Below are 20344 nucleotides of genomic sequence, written 5' to 3' on the forward strand. Positions count from 1 at the left end.
GATTACATCTGGCTTTCTAATAATATAATAGGATTATCATTAGGTATCATTAGATTGTCATTAGGGCCCCACGTTCATAATTGCAGCTGCCTACTTTGCTGGTGGACCACGAAGACACTCATGGAAACCTTATAAGCAACACATTTTAAATTAATCAGATATTAGACCATGCATCTGTAGTACATTCTGAAAATAATATGAACCATTCATAATCAACAAATGGACCGGTGGTGGATGGAAAATGTTGAATTTTTAAATTGACTTTAAAACCCTGTGGCTATTCCTCCCCTGAACTGCTGGGAGCGCCAGACAGTCGGCTCTAAGCTTAATGTTTCCATGGTTACGTCACACTGTTGTTTATCCCCCTTGTTGTCATGGCGGGCAGAACAATGAGAAGGCAGTGCGCCCCTCTCTCTCTCTCTCTCTCTCTCTCTCTCTGTATATGTACGTGCGCACGCACATGCATGTGCGATGGGAAGGCATTTTGTTTTGGCTTCGATACAGACACAAATCTTAAAGTCACATCAGCCATTTATGAATCGCTCCTTGTGGCCACAATGCAACTGAATGCACTCAATATGCAGGCAAATCCAGTATATATTGGCTGTATATGGGCTGCAACAGTTAATGTAACTAATCGATTTATTACATATTGATAATCAATACTTTGATACAATAATTGATTAATAACTTAAACCTATTTTGTCAGTATGGGCAAATGGCTTATAAAAATAAGAAAAGAAAAACCCCAAGTAGTTAAAAAAGCCGATCTACCATCTGTGATATCTGTCATATGGTTATCAGGTCAGAGGTCTTGAGTGGGAAGCGGTCTGCTTTGCTTTTTCTTTTTTCTTTTTTTAAGAGGGGGAGAAGAAAGATGAAACCTTCTGACCTGCATGTCCTCATTATGTTCACAGGAAACCATGACGACCAAGTTTGAGATGTCCAAGATGGAGTAGAGACGGAGGAGGGCCCAGGAAACCTGAGAGAGAATGTACGTTTTACAAAAACTAAATGATGAACAGAGATGGACAAAATGAAAGGGCGAAGGATTACTGGGTGGATGGGTGGACAGAATAAAGGAAACGGCCAATAAATGGATGGATGTTTGGGCGAAGAGACTCATGGATGAAGGGGTGGATGTACTGTATATGTGCAGCTGAAGAGACTGATGGATGGTTCCTCAGATGGACGGTTGATGGATGGATGGATGGATGGACAAGGGAAATGATGCAGGAAAAGAGTTTGTTTTACAAGATGACAATGTCGGCGTCTTTGAATAGAAAAAGAAAATCAGATTTTTATCCCTAACCCCAGCGGTTCCCAATTTATTTCTGGACCAGGGTCCACTTGAAAACCTCAAAAGCGTTCTGCAGCCCACCCAACTGAGTGGGGTCGGCTGCGTGCATTTTCAGAGCAAGTTGATTTTAATGATCGGTCAACCGTTTGTGCACACATGTACTATACTTTAAGTTCCTATTAATCGTTATCACAAATGTTTTTTTAAAGAATTACATAGTTTTTTTTTAATGTTAATGTAATATAATTAAATTTGTATTTGGCCCACTTAGAATCTCCTCGGAGCCCAGCAGTGGGCCCCGGGCCACAGGTTGGGAACCGCTGCCCTCGCCTTATGCGCTTCGTAAGCCTTTGTTTGCATATTATGCACTGGGAGAGAAATCCACCACCAACAGCAATTCCTTCTATTTCATTGTATTTCATTTTATTGCCCGTTGCACAGTATTTTTCGACAGATCCGGTCTTTCGTCCTCTGCTGTTGGTTGGTTTTAAGCACGCTAAAAGATGCAATTGAATGAGTGGGACATTTTCTACCTGTATTACTAGAGGAGAGCCATTCCTCCTACCGCTGTTGGTTATCCGAATGCTAATGCTAGAGTCTGGAAGTACACCTCCCGAAAGCCGAGAAAGAATGCTGTCATCCGTTTGTCATTTCCGTTCACGAAAATGTATTATATATTTCCATTTCTGATAAGCACCAAGCTATAATAGGCTTTGATTATGTTGATTCATAAATGCACCGGTCCGAAACGGGTCATAGCACCAGGCCCTTCCCCAGATTGTATGACGGAAGTATTTGAAGATTTGTGGAAGGCAATGGTCTGGATCGCGATATTAACTGCATTTTGAGATTTGCTTTGTTTACCAGAGTTGAAAGTTGACATTAAAGGGCTCTTTTTTTACTATAAAGGACTACCCGGGACCTTCCAGAACCTGAAACTTTACAGAACCTGTGAAGTTCTGACATTTTGTTCTCTTTTCTTTAAGTTCTCAGAACCACCCCTGAAGAGGGACGTTGTAGAGCTGCTATTTTAGAATTCTTCTGTTGGGTGGAAACCTCATATGCCTTGCACCGTGTGTCAAGCTTGTAGATCTGCTACTTTATTATAATTGTGTGTGAGGCTGTGGTATGATCAAGTAGGGCGTAAATGTACAAAACAAACTAAACGCAGAAAGTTAAAATATGGAGATAAGAGGTTTCTGCCCGACATTAAAAATGTAATAATCCTGAGCAGGTCCCACATTAGGTACAGAGAGAACCTTATCCGAAACCGAGCCATAGGTAGCGTATATGAAAACATTTACAGAAGAACCCGTGAAATGGTTTGCTTAGTTCCGTGGCTCTCAACCTTTTGCATTTACACGGCCCATTTGAACACCTTGAAAGCGTTTGTGGCCCAGGATTGTGGCCCTCTTTAGGCTGCCATGTGCATTTCAAGAGGATGTTTATTTTGATGATCAATCATTCGATAAGTGCTCTGGCTTAGATCAGTGGAACTAGTATTACTTTAAGTTCTTGTTGATTTTATTGATTGATTATTGATTTTCATTGTGATAATGAATGAGTGGGACCTGCTGGCCCACAGGTTAAGAATCACTGGCTTAGTTCTGGAAAAGAGCTAAAAGGAGATAATGAGCCATGTTTTATTTGTCTCGGTTTTATTGACTTCGCATCCTTTTAGTCAAAGTCCCTGCCACCAGACGATAGAAGTGCAGAACTGTGTTGTGTCCTATCAATATCGTGCCGTTTCAATATACTGGCTCATGACTTCATGCGCAATACAATCCTGAGTGTTGATTTAACTCTGGAGATGGAACCAAATGGAGGGTTTATTAGTGTGGTCCCGATAACCTGGAGGTGCAACCCACTGACGGGGTGCTTACCGTGCTTATTAGGTATCAAAATTATATCATATGTGTTTTCCTTAATCACAGTTTTGTACTTTTGTAAATTGTCAAAAATTTAACTGATCTATGCGGCTATTTTTGTTTCTATATTTGAAACATTAAACATACATTAATATTATAGTTTGAAGTCACAATACAGTTCCAGATGGTACATACAGACTTCCACCATGCCTCAAAACCTAAAACAGGCTAAAGCCGGTCCAGTGCATCACAGGAACAGGACGGCAGCACTGGAGCCACTCGGACCGATTTAAACCTTTTGTTAAGTAGATGATAGTATAGAATGATAACGTTTGGAAGTCAGTCAGTGGTACATCTTCATCAGGCTAATGACCTGATGAAGATCTACCAAACCTCTTAAAGGTTTTTTTTATGACATTCATTTTAATTTATTTTTATTTTTCGTTTTTCTTTTAGGTTTTATGACCTCAATTACACCCCAAAATCCTGAACTTTGAACATTCAGTGGATTTTCTGTGGTCTGGAGTTTTCTTTGGGGTTTGGAAGCCTTGTGAGCTACAATGAAAACAGGCAAGACAGTGAAAACAGTGACATCTGCTGGCAAATCCCATTGACATATATGGGATTTGCAGGCTCTTACGTCACAAACAAATCAGAGCACCTGTTTGAGCCAGAAAACCCCAGACCACAGAAAGTCTACTGAATGTTAAAAGTTCAGGTTTTCTGGGTGCAATTGAGCTTAAAAAAAAAAAAAAAAAAAAGAACAATTCCAAAACCTTTTTTTAATGTCACAATCCCTTTAAACCCTCTATTCTCGGTTTAAAAAAAAAACAGACCTCGACGACCTTGCAGGCTTATGCAAAGGCTAAACTGTAATTTAAATAACATGTTACAGTGTTTATACTGTAGGTTCAATGTACGCATATTCTCCTGTTAGGACGGATGACAGTGTCTTTGTTTACTTATGATCCTAGATGACTATTTCTATGCGACATTTGACATATTACCTTGTGATGTTCTTGCTTATTTGTAAATCACTTTGGATTAAGAACGTCTGCTAAATGCCTAAATTGTAAATTGAGTTACTGTGCAACTGTACTTGGACCGTTTCTTTCCCTTCTCTACACCAAATGTCTTCACGAAAAATAGATGTTCTACAAGTTCACAACGCGACACAACGCATTGTGAACTTATAGATCGGCTGTTTTTGGTGAATGCCTCCCCCCCTTCAGAATTGGCATGCTGAATGATGTTAAAGTGTTTTTTTGTTTTTTAATTAATGAAAGGCTTAAATTTGTTAGTTTCTCCAGTGCCTTAATTCAGTATTGGAGGTATTTGGTCAAAAATATTGTGATGTGGCATTTTGTCCATCGTCCAGCCCTAGTGCTTGTATATTGTTGAACTCTTGGAAACTTTGAAAAGCAAGTTGTGCTCCCAAGCTTCAGTGTCGCCTCAGGCGTGATTTGAGTTCACGAAATGCACAATCACACGGTTTCTGAGAAACACACAGATGTAGGAATCATGCTCTAAGGACAGACAAACACATTAGATGCAGTGCAAACAGAAACGGACAACACAACATGTACTGTCTATACACTGGTCGTTCTCTTCCAACACGGCATGCCGTCCACCCAGACATGCTGTACGTGCACTGTACATCCAATTCCACGTTTGCTTGCTTACTCGATTCCCCTGGCCCTTGTATACTTGAGCATGCACAGCACACACATACTGTATACAGTACAGTATATGTCCAGTTAGTCCACTCAGCTCCCTGCACACACACAAACTGTCCACAGCACATTGTTATTGTGTTTTCTATGAAAGCGCCCATTAGCTCTGTCTGACTGCCGCAACCATGTGTAGCCCAGAGCCAGCCGTGTGTGTTTGAGAGAAGGCTTAAATGGTTCGTTGTGTGTACTTGTTTGTTTGGGTATATAATATCTGTGTCACCTTTTGTGTACTAAATTGCGTGTGAGAGATAGAGCTTTTGTGTGTGTGTGTGTGTGTGTGTGTGTGTGTGTGTGTGTGTGTGCGCGCTCGCGCGCTTTTGTATATATGCGTTTCTTTGAAGCATGTTTGTGTGAGTTTCTTTGCAAGCATGTGGGTGTGTGAGTGTGTAGTCAGCAGCACAACTAGCCTGTTAAGTGTTGACAGTGGCTTCAAGGCTTGTCCAACGGCCCTAAGTGCCCCATGCATCATCCCATATAGTCTTACAGCCGGAAGGAATAGGCTACTGACACCATGCTGTCCAACTCCATGCCTCCACAGGCCGCCTTCATCCCAGACACAATAAAACAGCATTACTGCTGTGCCGCAAAGCCCAAAATGGTCTTCTGCTCTTGTCATTGTTTCAGCAAAGAGAAAACACAGTTGAATCTCAACCTCTTCCTGGATCAGGGTAATATTAAAAGCGTGGCCCATCCATCTGACCATACCATTCCATATACTGTAGCCGTGCATTTTACAGAGCATGCTTGTTTTGACCCATTAAAATCGGGAAAGCATCCGTGTCATTTTTTGATTTTTGCGTCGGCTGTTCAAAAATAGCAGATGTACAAGATCAAAGTGTGAGAACTACTGATTTAGATTAGAAGGCATGTGTAGAAGTGTCCTGATTTCTTAATGGGTTAGTCCAGGTAGGGGTGTCCACACCTTTTTGACTTGAGAGCTACTTTCTGAATGACCAGCTCAACAAGATCTACCGACAGAAAGAAAATATTATACCATAGCTGAAAATAGTTTAGATATGGAATAGCAGCACTGGCGTTACATACAAGACAAATGCACATGGAATGGGAAATGGAGGGGGAGAAATGGAATAGGTAGGGTTTATTTTATTATTTGTAATTGTTTGTGCACAGCAACACTCTTGAAAACAATCTTGCGTCATGATTAGGCAGTGGTGGCCGAACGGTTTGCGGAGCGGTCTTGATATCGGAAGGTCGCTAGTTCGTATCCCCGGACCGGCACGTTAAAATTACCACCGCTGAAGTGCCCTTGGACAAGGCATTGAACCTCTACCATGAAATGTTCTATGAGCAGGGCCTGGCTGTAAACAAGTTATTGAGCTTAGTCCAGTTACCCTGGGTAAACATAGTACCTTTCCTTTCCTTTACCTTTGTGATCTACTGGTAGATTGTGATCTACCTTTTGGGCACCCCTGGGTTAATCAATAGCTTTTGTTCCTGCTTGGATCGATGGAATAATTATATGCTTTACATTTACAAATGTTCAAAGTTGTAAATTATTGCAATACCCTTTGCCCTCGCGGCCCAGCCCAGAGGTTGAGAATCACTGGTTTCACACACAACCCAGTGAAGAAGCCGGATATGTGACAGCCCCCCCCTCCCTCCACAAAAAAAGGTGGTACCAACTTAACCCCTGATTAATACATGGTTTTGTGAACCGAGCATGGCAGAACTACAAGCTCACAGCCTGTGAGCTTTCAGATCTGCTATTTCTGTGAGCTTGTAGAGCTGCTATTTTTGTAGATCTATTTTATAAATCAATCCTATGTTTCACAACACTCAGGCTTGTTTTAATAGCATATTGCTCTGTTCTTTTTTTAATGCATTTTGTATTTTTGAGATGAGTTTGATTCCAAAATGCAACAAGCTGGTGATGGAGCTTGCTTCAGAAATAGTTTCTTGCACATACAACTTGATAACATGATACACAATTTGTATAATGATGTCCAATAACCTTTTACGTTCATCTGAAGTTTACATTTTAAGGGACAATATATATAAGTTTTGTGACATATTGGTTTGTGGGGGCAAGTGTAATGTATTTTTTATTTATTTTTCCCAACGGGTGAATATCTCTATTTGGAACAAAACTTTTCTGTTGCATATATCCGTTGACCGCATCGTTTTTTATTTCATTTCAATCAGTCTTAACAGTTGAAATCTTTCAAAACAACAAACTCATCGACTGTGGCTTGAAGATGCCGCTGGACTTCACAGCTTCACGTCGCCGCGTTTTCGTTTGCCATTTTGTCACAAAGGCTAATGACGTAAATTATTGTGTCATTTGGTTTGTACAGAAATGTCCAGTTAATAATAAAGCATATAAATATAACTTTGACATTGATGTCTGTCTTGATATAATATGGCTTCAGTGGTTAGTTCCCATGTCCAGTCCCTGCCATGTCAAAGTGCCCTTGAGACTAAGGGTGCCATTAAGGACTTCAAATATAATTACTAATCATATTACAGTTTTATGAGCTGGGGGCGTGTTGTATGTCATATTGCAATTTTGGGCATGTTAAGAAGCGCTTTCGACACCCCGTGGATTGCGCAAAACGGCCTTGAATTAGTCATGGGTGTGTTTAAGGCGTGTTTGAGACGTACCCAATCAACATGTCCGTACTATTCTCTTTACCAGTCAGCTGATGTCACATACGGAATGCGCACTTTGGGGATCGTGGTATTACATTTCTTCAGGCTGGCACCATAGAAGACATGACATGACTTTGTCACATTTGGGTTAATTATTCCTATTGCACTGCATGCTGTCACCTTTATGCCTCAAAATAATTTGTTTGTATTGAAAAACACCAGTAAAATAATAAAATATATTTTATTTCATTCAAGTCATGATGAAGGAATGAGTTGAATGTTGCTGCTTAATGCTGTGCCTGTGGCCCCGATGGTATATGGTCTTCGCTCGTAGCATTTTATTGAAGAAGACTTGAATCGGGTGTGATACAGCATATGAAAGCAAACTTCCCAAGGATTATGGAGATGTTTTTATTTATTTTTAAGGTTGAGAAATGAAAGAATTATGGCCGTTTCTAATCTCAACATTTTACAAAAAAAATGAAAAAAAGGCTGTTGCCATGTCTCATAGAAACAAGTAAATAGGTCTATAAAAATAAGCGCATATAACAGGGGTCAACCTATTTTAAATGAAGTGCCATGTTTTTATTTTCTAGATAGTGAGTCTGCCATATCCAGATAAATTTTAATGACACCACATTAAAATAAAAAAACATATTTTGATTGTCCACAAATATAAAGTGCTTCCTAATTTTTAAATATGTTCTTGCACATTGTTATAATGATCATTATATATATCCCCCTGCAGTCAGAGTTCATAGTTTTAATGAATGAATGTGATGCATTGTGAGCTGGTATAGATCTTCTATTTTCAAAAGTAATCTTGGAAATGTTTTATTACATTTTTGGATTAGCCGTCCTTAGTTGGGCAAATGCATTCATCTGGGGATCCTTGACATGGGAATGTGCTGTGTGAGGATCACTGGTTTAAACAACATTAGGAGAAAAGCCCAAATAACCACTTTAGAAACAAGAAAAGCAACCACAAAATAGTACAACTACCAATATTTACAAGCAACTTTACAGAAAAAGAAGCCGCTTATAATAAACAGACATGGCAACACTCCAGCAGCCTCCCAGAGCCGCTCAAGTGTAAAATCAAACAGTGCTTGTTGCGTTTATGAGGTGGTCAGACCCACGTCTAATCGTTATGCTGAGTGTTTTTAGGTCAAGGGGCTTAATAGCAAATTGCGCAAAGATATGGACACTCCCACAATGCTAAAATATTCAGGAACGCCGTATGCCATATGTGTGTGCGTTCAACACAGGCCGAGTGCGTTCAACACGGGCCGATATGCCTTTCATAATACCATTGTGCGCAGAGCGAGGGAAATTCATGTATTACCTCATTGTAAAACGGATCTTCAAAATGGCACCCTCAACCTGCTGCAGCTGTCTGCTTCCTACACTAGGTTACTGTGGAGCAGTGGTGGAAGAAGTACTCACATTATTTACTTAAGTAAAAGTATCAATAGGCCTACTGCAATGTAGAAATTGCAAATTGAAAAGTCTGGAATTTAAAAAATACTTGAGTAAAAGTACAAAAGTATTGGTACCAAAATATACTTAAAGTAGGCTACCAAAAGTTAAAACTAATACTCATTGTGCAGAATGTCCCGTTTCACAAGTTCAAAATGTATTAAAAACGAATCTTGTGAAAATGACCAATCTGCAAGCTCACAATGTGTCTGCTATTTTCAAAATTGTCATAATTGCAGTGGAGTAAAAGTACTATTTTCCTCCAGAGTCGTCCAGAGATGTAGTGGAGTAGAAGTAAAAGTACAGAAAACTGTACCACACTTAAGTAATGTACTTATTTACTTTTCCAGCAATTCTGTGGATGACCGCTAACTTTGAACTGCATTGTGTCAATCCAACACCCATGATGATGACTAGTTAACTAGTCCTCGTAATCCCCCTGCCCCCCCATTAACTCCATTGCAGCCCTTTGTCTTCTGATGACCCCATATGTTTCAGTCTTCCAATGCACTTAGCGGCTCCTGGCTGTCTGGTCTACACTGTGATAATCCACATTATGTCTTACAGTAAATCAGCCATTTGTATAATCTGAGGCATGACAATCGTATGGATTTACTATGTGGTGTCTCGATACAGTAGGCCGGGTAATCCACACCGTTCAATCTGTCTGCTCTGAGTGTTTCCTAAATCGTTGCTGCTGTCGGGTGGAAACCTCATATGTCGAAACTCTTAATTTTCAAGATTCAAATTAAAAAATGGCTAAACTTTGCAATGCGTTTTGAGCTTGTAGATTGGCTATTGTTTCCTACTTTTGTATGACAATGTATGTCAAGTAGGACAAAAACATAACATTTAAAAAATAATAGTGAAAAGAGTTTTCTGCCCGACAACAATATGTTTAAGACCATGCTGTTCAACACTAGTCTTATTTTATTACTATAATATTACAAAGTATAAGTTTTTAATCTGTGTAGCTGGATTTGTACCCCTTGTGTTTTGGGCTTTCTAAGTATTATCCACAACACATGCTCTGATATGTTTAGTATGATATTGCTGTGTTTTAAAATGCAAGGCCTCCATAGTGTGTGTGTGTGTGTGTGTGTGTGTGTGTGTGTTTGTGTGTTGTACAGTTATATCTGTATGCTGGCCTTACTGCAGTAATAACATAATCCCAGAGATTTGGCCCTGGCAGGGAGATGTCAGTATGCTGCCCATTTCAAACCGACAGTAAGGAATTATCTTCGGCAGCGCGTCCTGCACAGACGGCACAACATGTGTTATACCGTCCCCGTGCCTCTCAAACTGAAGGGCAGCTCTGCATGGGGACAGCATGCCTTCCCTGACAACGTAAAAAGTAGTGTGTAGTCTGACAACTCGCCTCTTCAGACTCCACTTTGGCCACAGCATGTGCCCTAGCCTCGACGACCTTGCAGGCGTATGCAAAGGCAAAAATATTGTCATTTAGATAGCATGCAAGTAGAAAATACATAGCATTCTAAAGTGTATACTTATAGTTCCACTGTACACATGCATTATAAAGCCAATACTTCTGTACTTTCACAATTAGAATTCCTCACTTTTACTTATTATTACTTAGTATTTCTATAATGCAGTATTGATACCTTTACTCAAGTACACAAACGTGAGAAGTAAAGTTGCTAACTATTCTATTAAAATCACACCTGTGTGAAGTGAGCGGTGCAACTGTACCGTGTGGGGGTCCCCGGGGTGTCCCCTCAAAATTCAGGCCCCCAGGAACGCGCCCAGGGGGGGCGGGGGGTGCAATTCCGGCCAGCCGCCCCGTGTCTGAAATCGTCGAGAAATGACAGCGTTACAGTGTGGGGGTCCCCCAGGAATGCACCCACGGGGCCGGCCCGGGCCCGGCGAGCCATCCCGTGTCCGAAACAGTCGAGAAATGACAGTTACCGCGTTGCAGCTTTTCGTGCTCGGACATACAGACGCAGAGACGGACGGACATAGCTCCGTAATGGAGTGGAGGCACTGCTCAAAAATGGTTCTACTGCTGTAACAAAACATGCCATTATGTAATAGCAGAACAAATGATCATGTTTCATCAGAATGAATAGAAATGTCCAGTCAACTGCTCTCACAACCATTTAATGATACCGCTGCTGTCCGACAGAAACCTCTTCTCCATATTCTAATTTGTTTTTTGTAAATTAATTCAATGCCTACTGGATTATACTACAGCTTCCCACAAAAGTACCTGATCTGCAAGCTCGAAAGTGTTTTGAGCTTGTCGATCTGCTATTTTCGCTGTGTAATTTATATAGTTCAATCTCACTACCAAAATAAAACTTGACAAGGATGTTATAAAATCCATTTCTATTGAACAATTGCTCACTCACCTTTTATAGAGGTAAAAATATATATGATATTTTCTTTGTCAGAGCTTATGAGGGTAAATCCATATTTTTGATTAATATATCACTGTCATATGTCGGAATGCCTGGGGAAATGGATGTTCTGGACTGATGACGCAGCTATTATTTAGCAGGCTATCAGGTTAGGCTGGAACATTTGCATTCGTACTGGCTAAATGAATCACGAGACATTTGGAGTTGCCGAAGCATGCATTTGTTCATGATGTGATCAATATACAGTTGCCTACTGTAGCTATTATAAATTAATATCACAACAAAATGGGGGCACATCTGTTCCCAATGAGGCAGCCTGCTCATATCTCACCTTTTGGCTGAGTGCTGTGGGGGTATATAGGTCACAAGCTTTGAACTGAGCATTGGATAGATTGGCCAAAACATCATTAAAACAGTAACTTTCCTGATTTTCGAGTGCCGATTGTTAGGTCTATTATGGATTTTTTGTGTGTTTACAAATATTGGTCACATACATACATATTGTATTAGAGATTTGGGACTATTAATTGATTCAGCATGAGCATACTAAATACATATATGCAAGCTTTGATCCCTGATAAGTCCGCCTCGTGAGAATGGGCGACATTGGGCATAGTATGCGCTCAAAGTCACGGTCAAAAGATAAATATCGATACGCTCAAAATATAAGCTTAAATTGCTTGATGAATCATCATGTTTCTACAAGTTTCTGTCCCTGTTCAGGTCAAGGTAAATTAAATAAGGTTAGGAATCGAAGACCGTACGGTGGACTCCATGTTGCTCTCTGGAAGGATCAGAATTTCATAATTTAGTCCCTGATGATGTGATATAAAGACTGATTAATCGGGATAAAATGTCACTGTTACTTTTCAGGATTCAAATTCAAAAGTATCAGATAGATAAGCTATCCCTAAGTCTAACCTCGCAAATCTGCTACTTTTGATGCTTTTGTGTGACGCCGTAATATGATCAAGTAGGGCGTTTATTTACCAATAAACACTAGCACTGGACCGACCCAAATGGACAAGATTGGTAAAACTGATTTGGCTGATGGCTCTACGCATGGCGCCACCCCCGCCACCCAGCAGGAGACCTGAGGAGGATGATGATGATACGTAGCTCAGTTACATGTAGCTTAATTTGCCCAACACTGCCAACAACACTGATGTATACTGTAGACTGTGTACTTTGTTATTGACCCAATGTCCACATTACAGTATATAGGTCTCAGGAATCAATTGAGTTGATTTGAATTTTAAACCACCAGCCGTTATTGAGTCAAAGCTTATATTGATTCAATCCAATCACCCATTTTAAGCACCAACGTGTGGTCTATGAGGCTCAATAGGTTGAGCTTATAGCATCAGCACAGCTTCGATTAGCTGTTCCGTTTACTGTGAAGCTCAGTAGTTGTGCTTATAACCACTTGAACCCTAGCATCCATATTCTGGGGTGAACATATGTCATAGTCTACACAGAATGTCATAAAATGGGCTTATTTAAAATGCTGAATGCAAATGGTCATGTTAATTTATGACCTACTGTACATAGTACTGTTTTTAGGGGTGCTGTCCAACCAAAAAAATGGCTACTATCATCAGGACCACTATGCTGAAGTGCACTCCTCACAGCACAGATCTCTGCCAGGCCGTGTTTTCTACCCACTGTTCCCAATCCATGTACTGTTCACAAAATTATCATGCCAGTATCATGGTCGCGAAATGGAAATCGTCGCGAGTTTGAGTAAATGGTCCCGCCCCCATCCTACTAGTAGTAGGGGATAAAGTACAGTGTTTTAGACCACAGCGGAGGGGCGCCGTCTCAAGCGAACTTGAGCCATGAGAGACACCATCGAGCGTGCTAAAGTGCGCACGTTGCCGTGTCGTTAACGTTGCGAAGTTCACATAGTTGACTCAGCCCTGTTCGAGTTGCGACTCGATATGGACAGAATAGTAACTCCTGTTCTGGTGAGAGCGTTTGCCCCGACTGCCACTCAAAATGGCCAATCACAGCGCGTCCTTGCACCAGTCCACTGGCCAATCACAGCAACGATTCCCATGGTTGCATCAAAATAGAATTTCCCTGTGGGACAACAATAGCCTGGTTAATAAACCAGACTAATATCGCACGGACCGCGGGATATTAGTCTGGGGAGGCTCAGCTTGGATTTCATTTCCAGGGAAACATTTTCTCTTTGACGCAATTGGTCAGAGCTACTGTCAGTCAAAGGTCTCAAGCATTGAAAGTCACTGTACCAAAGCCCGCCCATATTGCATACAGTGTCCCGATTGGCCGCCCACATTCTCTGGTGTAGGAAATGGGCGTACAATTGAGCCTCTCCAGACCGAAATCCGCCGGCAGGCAATTTATTTTTGCCAACGGTTGATTCGGTCTGGTTTATTAACCAGGCTAGGACAACAAAGGTATACAGATTACAGACGCAAAATAGTCTCTGGAATGTACACTCACATTTATATTTAAAAAATCTGCTAAACTACGCTGCATCAATGATTCTATTGGGTAGGCACTAAAATGTATGATCGCGGGAAGTAGTTTGGGTACTTCTGAGTGATTCTGCCTTGTTGTTTCCTGCCAGACCACAAATCATTGACTACAACATGACAAGTTCCGCTCCAGACCGGATCATAAACCCGAAATGGAATGCTGCCCAGGCTATGGTCAATATAGCACGTCAGTAGCATTGTCAGCATCAATGATAGTATCATCATGGTCAGTAGCATTGTCAGTATCTTAAGGACGCATTGTAAGCTTGTAGATCTGCTGCTGACATTCTTTTTTTGTATTTGTACAGTATGTACATACAACATACTGTACATTGCAGTATTGATACTTTTACTTAAAGGTAGGGTAATTGATTTTCTTTGGTTAAAATAAGTTGAAAAGGGTGTTTTCGGGACCATAACAGTAACCAAATATCTCCAGCTTTTTTATTAAACAGGTCTGGATACCATGCTCCAATGAGGATGGAGAACCTTTTCCACAACTGCCCGGGGATTATTATGCAAACATTGTGCAATCTGTCACAATCCGTGGTGGCAAAGGACCATTTATCTCGTCCTCACAAACCTTGTTCACGCTGGATGTCCTCTGTGAAGGTCAACTACACACACACACACACACACACACACACACACACACACACACACACACACACACCTCGAGACATGTCGTGCTTGAAATGATCCTGCACCCCTGTCCAAATACCTCACTCAGAGAATGATTCTCGTTTTTGCTGATTCCAGCGGCTGGAAAGTAACCTAAAGGGATATTTAAAAAAAACGATTGATCATTTTATCGTCTACTCGGGCTTATGTGAACACTCAGACAGTTTATAAATTCCTTGATTCTTGATTTAGATATTTGACATTCATTAATCAAAATCACCCAACCTTTTTTATGGTGACTGATACTGCCTTGAGGGGGCCGTGTTTTTAACTTTATTCATTTACTCCTCCTGCTCCTTATTCTCTTCACTTATTATTCTGGTGACTCACTAGGAGTCACCAGAAAAAAGGATGGGTGTTTTCGATTAATCTATCATGGTTAACATGGAGTTAGAAGTTACAATGGGTTTGTAATAGGAAGGGGGCGGGGCAGCTAAAATGAATATCAAATATCTAAATACTGAATCAAGCGACTTAAAAACTATGTGGCGTTCACATATAAGTAGGCGATGAAATGACCAAAAGCTTTTTTGAAAGTGAAATATCCCTTTAAGGACATTTACCTGTTACTTTGCAGATTTAAATTATTCCTAAACATACACATTAACTGCTAAAACCCACTACCGTCTATTTGAAAATAGCAGGTCTACAAGATTAGACCTGCTATTTTCAAAATGTGTGTTAAATGGGATTTATTGCATGACGAGCGCCTTTACTTGTAACAGAGTATTTCTACATTGTGTTTTTGCTACTTTTACTTTTAAGTCCCCAACAAATAAAATCAGAGTACTTCTAGCACCACTGGTTGATTCTTGGTTGTGTAAATGTAGGAACTGAGGCTTATGCGACTGGTGTGCTCGTTAAGTCGCTCTGATTAAGTGCACCACTGATAACATGTCTTGTGGATGTGGGTCAGCTGGGTGTAAGGGAGATAAGCGAGTATAAGGGACATGGTGGCATATGGAGGGGCCGGTATCTGGCGCAATGTCGTACATGCCCAGCGGCCTGCAGTGGTGTAAAGTAACTTCGTACATTCACTTCACCACTTTTCAACCTATCTTCATATAATTGGTCCTCACTAATGTTCATTCTAAAATATCAGAGCGGACGTAGATACCACAATTATTTTCTACTCAGTCGGTCTCTCATAAGAGGGCTGTGGGCAGTTCAGAAATCCGTCCACCAGTGACATCGTTTCGTAGATTATATATATATAGGTATATATCGTTTTTTATGGTGAGAACAATGGCTTCCATTTTCACATTGCACATTTTCAGGAATAGAAAACCTGCAGTTTAGCTTGGATTCCCCATTCCCATTGATGTCAATGTCAGTGGACTGGTTTCTGAACTTCCCACAGACAACCTCCTATGAGACACAGACTGAGTAGGAAGAAATTGTGCTATTTTATCATGAACATGAGGACCAATTATATGAAGATTAAAAAGTGAACTGGTCCTTTAAGTACTGTACTTAAGTACAATGTTGAGGCATTTTTACTTTACTTTACTGCCTACAAGGCAAATGTTGTACTTTTACTCCATCACAATTGTTTGAAAACTTTAGTTACTAGTTACTTGCTTTGCAGATTTTGATTAATATAAAAAACATACATTAATCACTTCAGCCCTTTCAGCCATTTGAAAATAGCCGATCTACAAGCTCCCAATGCTTGTGAGCTTGTAGATCTATTTTCAAAAGTACATTTTGATGCCAACACTGTTGTACATTTACTCAAGTAGGCTACATTTTGAATTACGGACTTTAATTATTTTTCTACATTGCACTATTGATACTTAAAGTAAAACATTTGAGTACTTTTCCCACCACTGGCGGCCTTGTATTGTCCATCGTCAGGGCTTGTCGCTCACCATAAATAGCCGCTTGTAGATCGGCCTATTTCCTGCGAGCGGCGCAGCCGTGCGTTGATGTATACACAACAGGCTTAACCCCGGAGTACTCTATAAGATAATACAAGGAGGTCTAGTTTAATGCAAAGGAATCTGGTATATTCCGTCCGTTACGTAAAGGGATGAGATTATCGATACAGATTAATGAGCACCAATGGCGTTTCAGGGTGTGCTGGTGGTAAACAAATCCTTTTTTTCCCTTCATCCTTCTCCAATCGACACAATAAAAATAGACCCCACAATGACTTGCAGTGTAGTTGTTAGATTTTAGTCTTTATTGTACTATTTAGTCTTTTGTTTGTTTGTTTTTTTGACAATTTGCTAGCGAACATGTGAAAACTTTGACCAACAAAAAAAAATCAAAAAACATTGTATTTAATTTTAATTACAGCAGATCATCAGACTGTGATGACAGTGAGAAGATGTCTTTAGAAAAAAAAAGAGAACGAGGGAAAAACAGGGTAACGAAATGGGACTTTAATATTTTACGGTATATATTGTTCATGTGCACAATATAACAGTCTAAAAACATTGAACACACAGAGAGTGGAGAACACTGGTCAGTGGGGGAGGGGGAGGGGAGTAGGCAGTCCATAGGGCACTGGTTCATAGCATATATATCTACTGGGGGGAGGGGGGGGGGTGACTAACAAACGTAAATGTGGTCGATAGAAAACTAACAGTCCTTTTTTTTCATCATCCCCTTTACTTTAAATCCATCATAGGTAGACACAGAGAGCGGCGTTAAGTAGAGTAACGTTTGACATAAAATAGAGGGGGGGAGAGGGGGGTGGGGGAGGGGGGTGGAATGTCTCGTTTTCTCAGGGGTTCTCATTTCCCCCCCGCAGTTTTTTTTTCCTTCTCTTCTTTTTTTGACTTTTTTTTTTCATCCTTTCTTTAGACAATATAAAATCTCACAAAGACAAGCAAAACAGAAATAAAAATAAAAACATGGATGTACATGTATGCAAGAACGAGGGGAGGTATGGAGGGAGGGGGTCAGGGCGGATGCCTGGAATGTTGTCGGCAGACGGGTGACGAACCCGCCGTAGACAGAACGATAAAAGATGACTGACTTATTGCTTTTTGGGTATCTATTATTCACTTAATCATCTTTTTCTCTTTTTTGTTCTTTTTCTTCTGTCGTCTATGTGGATTGCATCGCTCTCTCACCGTGGTCAATCGTGGTGTTAGCACGTGATTACTCCGTATATTTGGGAGGAGGGATGGAGGGGAAGGATGTGGAGGAGGAGGAGGAGGGGGAGGGATGGTGGAGGAGGAGGAGCTAGGGGGGTGGGGCCAAGAGCTCCTTGCTCAGCGAATCCAGGGCCGTGCTAATCCTCTTTGTGTGGGCTCACACGTTTCCCGCCTTTTTGTCTGGTGGACAGTAACAGAAGAGAAAAAAAAGAAAAAGAAAAAATATATTAACAAAATGTGTCCTTGGGGTGGGAAAAAAGGTATTAAGAATCAGAAATGATAATATTGATAAGAATAAAACATTCATATATAACAGGGGGTTATAGTATGTGTGCAATGTGTGATTAGTGGGTTTTAGTAGCAGTAGTGTGCCTATCATTTGAATGATCTATTGCTACATTAGTGTGTGCAGTATTAGTGTTTTTATGGACACATATATAAAGCCAACAACACAACACGTCTATACTGTATAAATGCATGATCAATTACAAATCCTAATGATAAATGGAAGATCGTCATCACATAACGAACAACAATTAGTCATCACGAGGCTCAGAAACAGCTCACCTAAAAAGTCTATTTACATGTCTATTCTACCCAACTTCTACCGGTCTTTCACATCTCCCTTATCTTGTTTTTACAATTCCTTCCCTTGTATATCTCTGCTGTCCGGAGGAAACCTCATATCAGGAAATTAATAAAACCTTTTATTTTTTAAACGATGCAATACTACCTCATCAAATCAAATCAATCATTAGATATTGTCAATTACTTGCATGAGAAGGAGAGAGGTGGTGGAGTTAGCTGTTTTAGCAGACAGTTTGAGGGTCCAATGAAGTTAAGAGGTTTTGTCCAATGCGTTTTTTACTATCCATTGATTCAATATTTTCACAGTAAAGGGTGTTCAATAGCACTGATTTATGGGAAAAAAACGAAGAAATTGAGTTATGAGGTTTCCTCCACACAGCAACGATGCTGCTGATGCTCACAAAATGAGGTTTCACCTGAAGAGAAGGCCATTAAAGGCTCACACATACTCCAGTTTTTCGGTGATAACCTACACACCGTGGTGGTTGGGAAAACTACAACATGACGTCACACCGCGGTGATAAATGACTCACTGCTCACCCCAACACCCCAACCCCACCAAAAAGGTCATGGTGAGTAGCTTCTCACCTACAACTGGAGAATGTGTGGGCCTATAATCTGTCCATCTACCTATCTGTTTGTCTATCGTAGTATCACCCCCAGAAAGAGGGATGGCGAGGGGGATAGAGAGAGATGGAGAGGCTGCTTAATCTGGCTTTTTGAAAAGGCTCTATGTGACAGTTTGATATGGCCACTAATCCGCTGATGGCCTCAACTCTATTGATGTTTGTTAAACCAGCTTTTCTCTTCTGAGGACACAGCTAACTATCTGCGCTGCAGCTACAGTAGTTATAGTTGATAGCTTACCATTAATGCACACAAGCCAAATGCCAAAGCAATTACAGTCACTAGCTTACTGACTTCCGATAGTGTGGTAGAGCTAAGTAGCCACATGGAGAGCCAATTAGGCCACGCATGCTATTGCTAGTTATAGGTTGCAAAATGGGTTGCATAATGGATTTCAACCTTCACACTAAACTAAACACTAGGTCATACAGGATTTGCAGTGAATAGAAAATATACGATCTCACAATATGTCATCTGTGATATTGATCTTAGTGTGCAACACTGTTGTTAGTGTCGTATGACGGAGCATAAATTAAGCATTTAGAACATTTCGGACAAACATTGTAGCGGTTTGAATTACCCCAACACACGTTTTGCGTTTATCAGGAATTCAGAGGAATAAAATGGCATATCTGATATATATGCCAATGGGGTTTTCTATCCCTCATACAATATAATATGCTTCTCTTCTATCTAATACAAGCTAGAGAGGCCAGAGAAAAGGTGTCTGTTCATCACCACTGAAACATTTCAGAACAAACCTCTGTGGAGCACTTTTAAATGAACGATGGATGCTGGGAACGGCAGACAATGGAATCTCAAGAACTTTTACCACTAAACACTCCAACGGAGCTGTTCAGTGGCCAACAGTGGAAGACTGTGTTGCTCTGGAAAGCTCCCAGGCAGGCCTGACACAATCGCTCTGAAGCAGCCGGGCAGTGCTCGAAAACAGCATGCATGGTCAGCTAACCTTTCCCCGGGTGAATGCAGATTAAACATCTGACAGTAAAATGTTCATTATCTCAGAACCCCTGCTCCGTCGTCATTTAGAACCAAGAGGCCACAGGCGAAAAGAAAATACAAAAATGTGCATGGAAAATTAAGTTAATGTAGAATATCTTATCAGTCCGGGTCCCATTGGAGTGCATTAGACATTTTATGGGACGGGAGAACTTGGCGCGTGGACTACATTTTGGCTTCAACAGTGACAGGCCGTGCCAGAGAGCAATTAAATTGGTTTTTCACTTAACATTTTTATCTTTCCATTTGCATCTCTCCAAAGTTCAACCACCCACATTAGCCCTTTTGGGAATCTGTTGTCACTGTATCGTCGTTGAATGTTTCGGCGTCGGGTGCTTATACTGTATGTTGGAGCTAAAAGTGACTAGGCGCTTGGCTACTACGCATTATATACAAGTTATACAAAGGATCATTTCAGTGATCATATAGCAGTGGTGGAAAGTACATTT

The 20344-nt window shown here is 40.7% G+C and overlaps 2 protein-coding genes across 5 annotated transcripts in view; one reads left to right on the forward strand and one right to left on the reverse strand.

Annotated features, from left to right (window-relative positions):
- LOC310864163 (transmembrane protein 87A) overlaps positions 1-20344 on the forward strand; it is a 62265-nt gene that overhangs the window by 29458 nt on the left and 12463 nt on the right. The window contains exons 20-21 of one of the 4 annotated variants that reach the window (XM_083772745.1): positions 918-994; positions 1572-7257. In XM_083772745.1, coding sequence (XP_083628871.1) covers positions 918-959 — 42 coding nt within the window. In that variant the 3' untranslated portion in view covers positions 960-994; positions 1572-7257. Of the gene's footprint in view, positions 1-917; positions 7258-20344 lie in introns of those variants that run through there. The other 3 variants (XM_083772746.1, XM_083772747.1, XM_083772744.1) reach the window with 3 other exon arrangements.
- LOC310864162 (uncharacterized protein) overlaps positions 16716-20344 on the reverse strand; it is a 37901-nt gene continuing 34272 nt past the window's right edge. The window contains exon 6 of the mRNA XM_083772743.1: positions 16716-17840. Within this exon, the coding sequence (XP_083628869.1) occupies positions 17818-17840 (23 nt within the window). The 3' untranslated portion in view covers positions 16716-17817. The remainder of the gene's footprint in view (positions 17841-20344) is intronic.

The sequence above is a fragment of the Protomyctophum parallelum genome (assembly GCF_964188405.1).
Source record: "Protomyctophum parallelum genome assembly, chromosome: 9".
Classification (NCBI taxonomy): domain Eukaryota; kingdom Metazoa; phylum Chordata; class Actinopteri; order Myctophiformes; family Myctophidae; genus Protomyctophum; species Protomyctophum parallelum.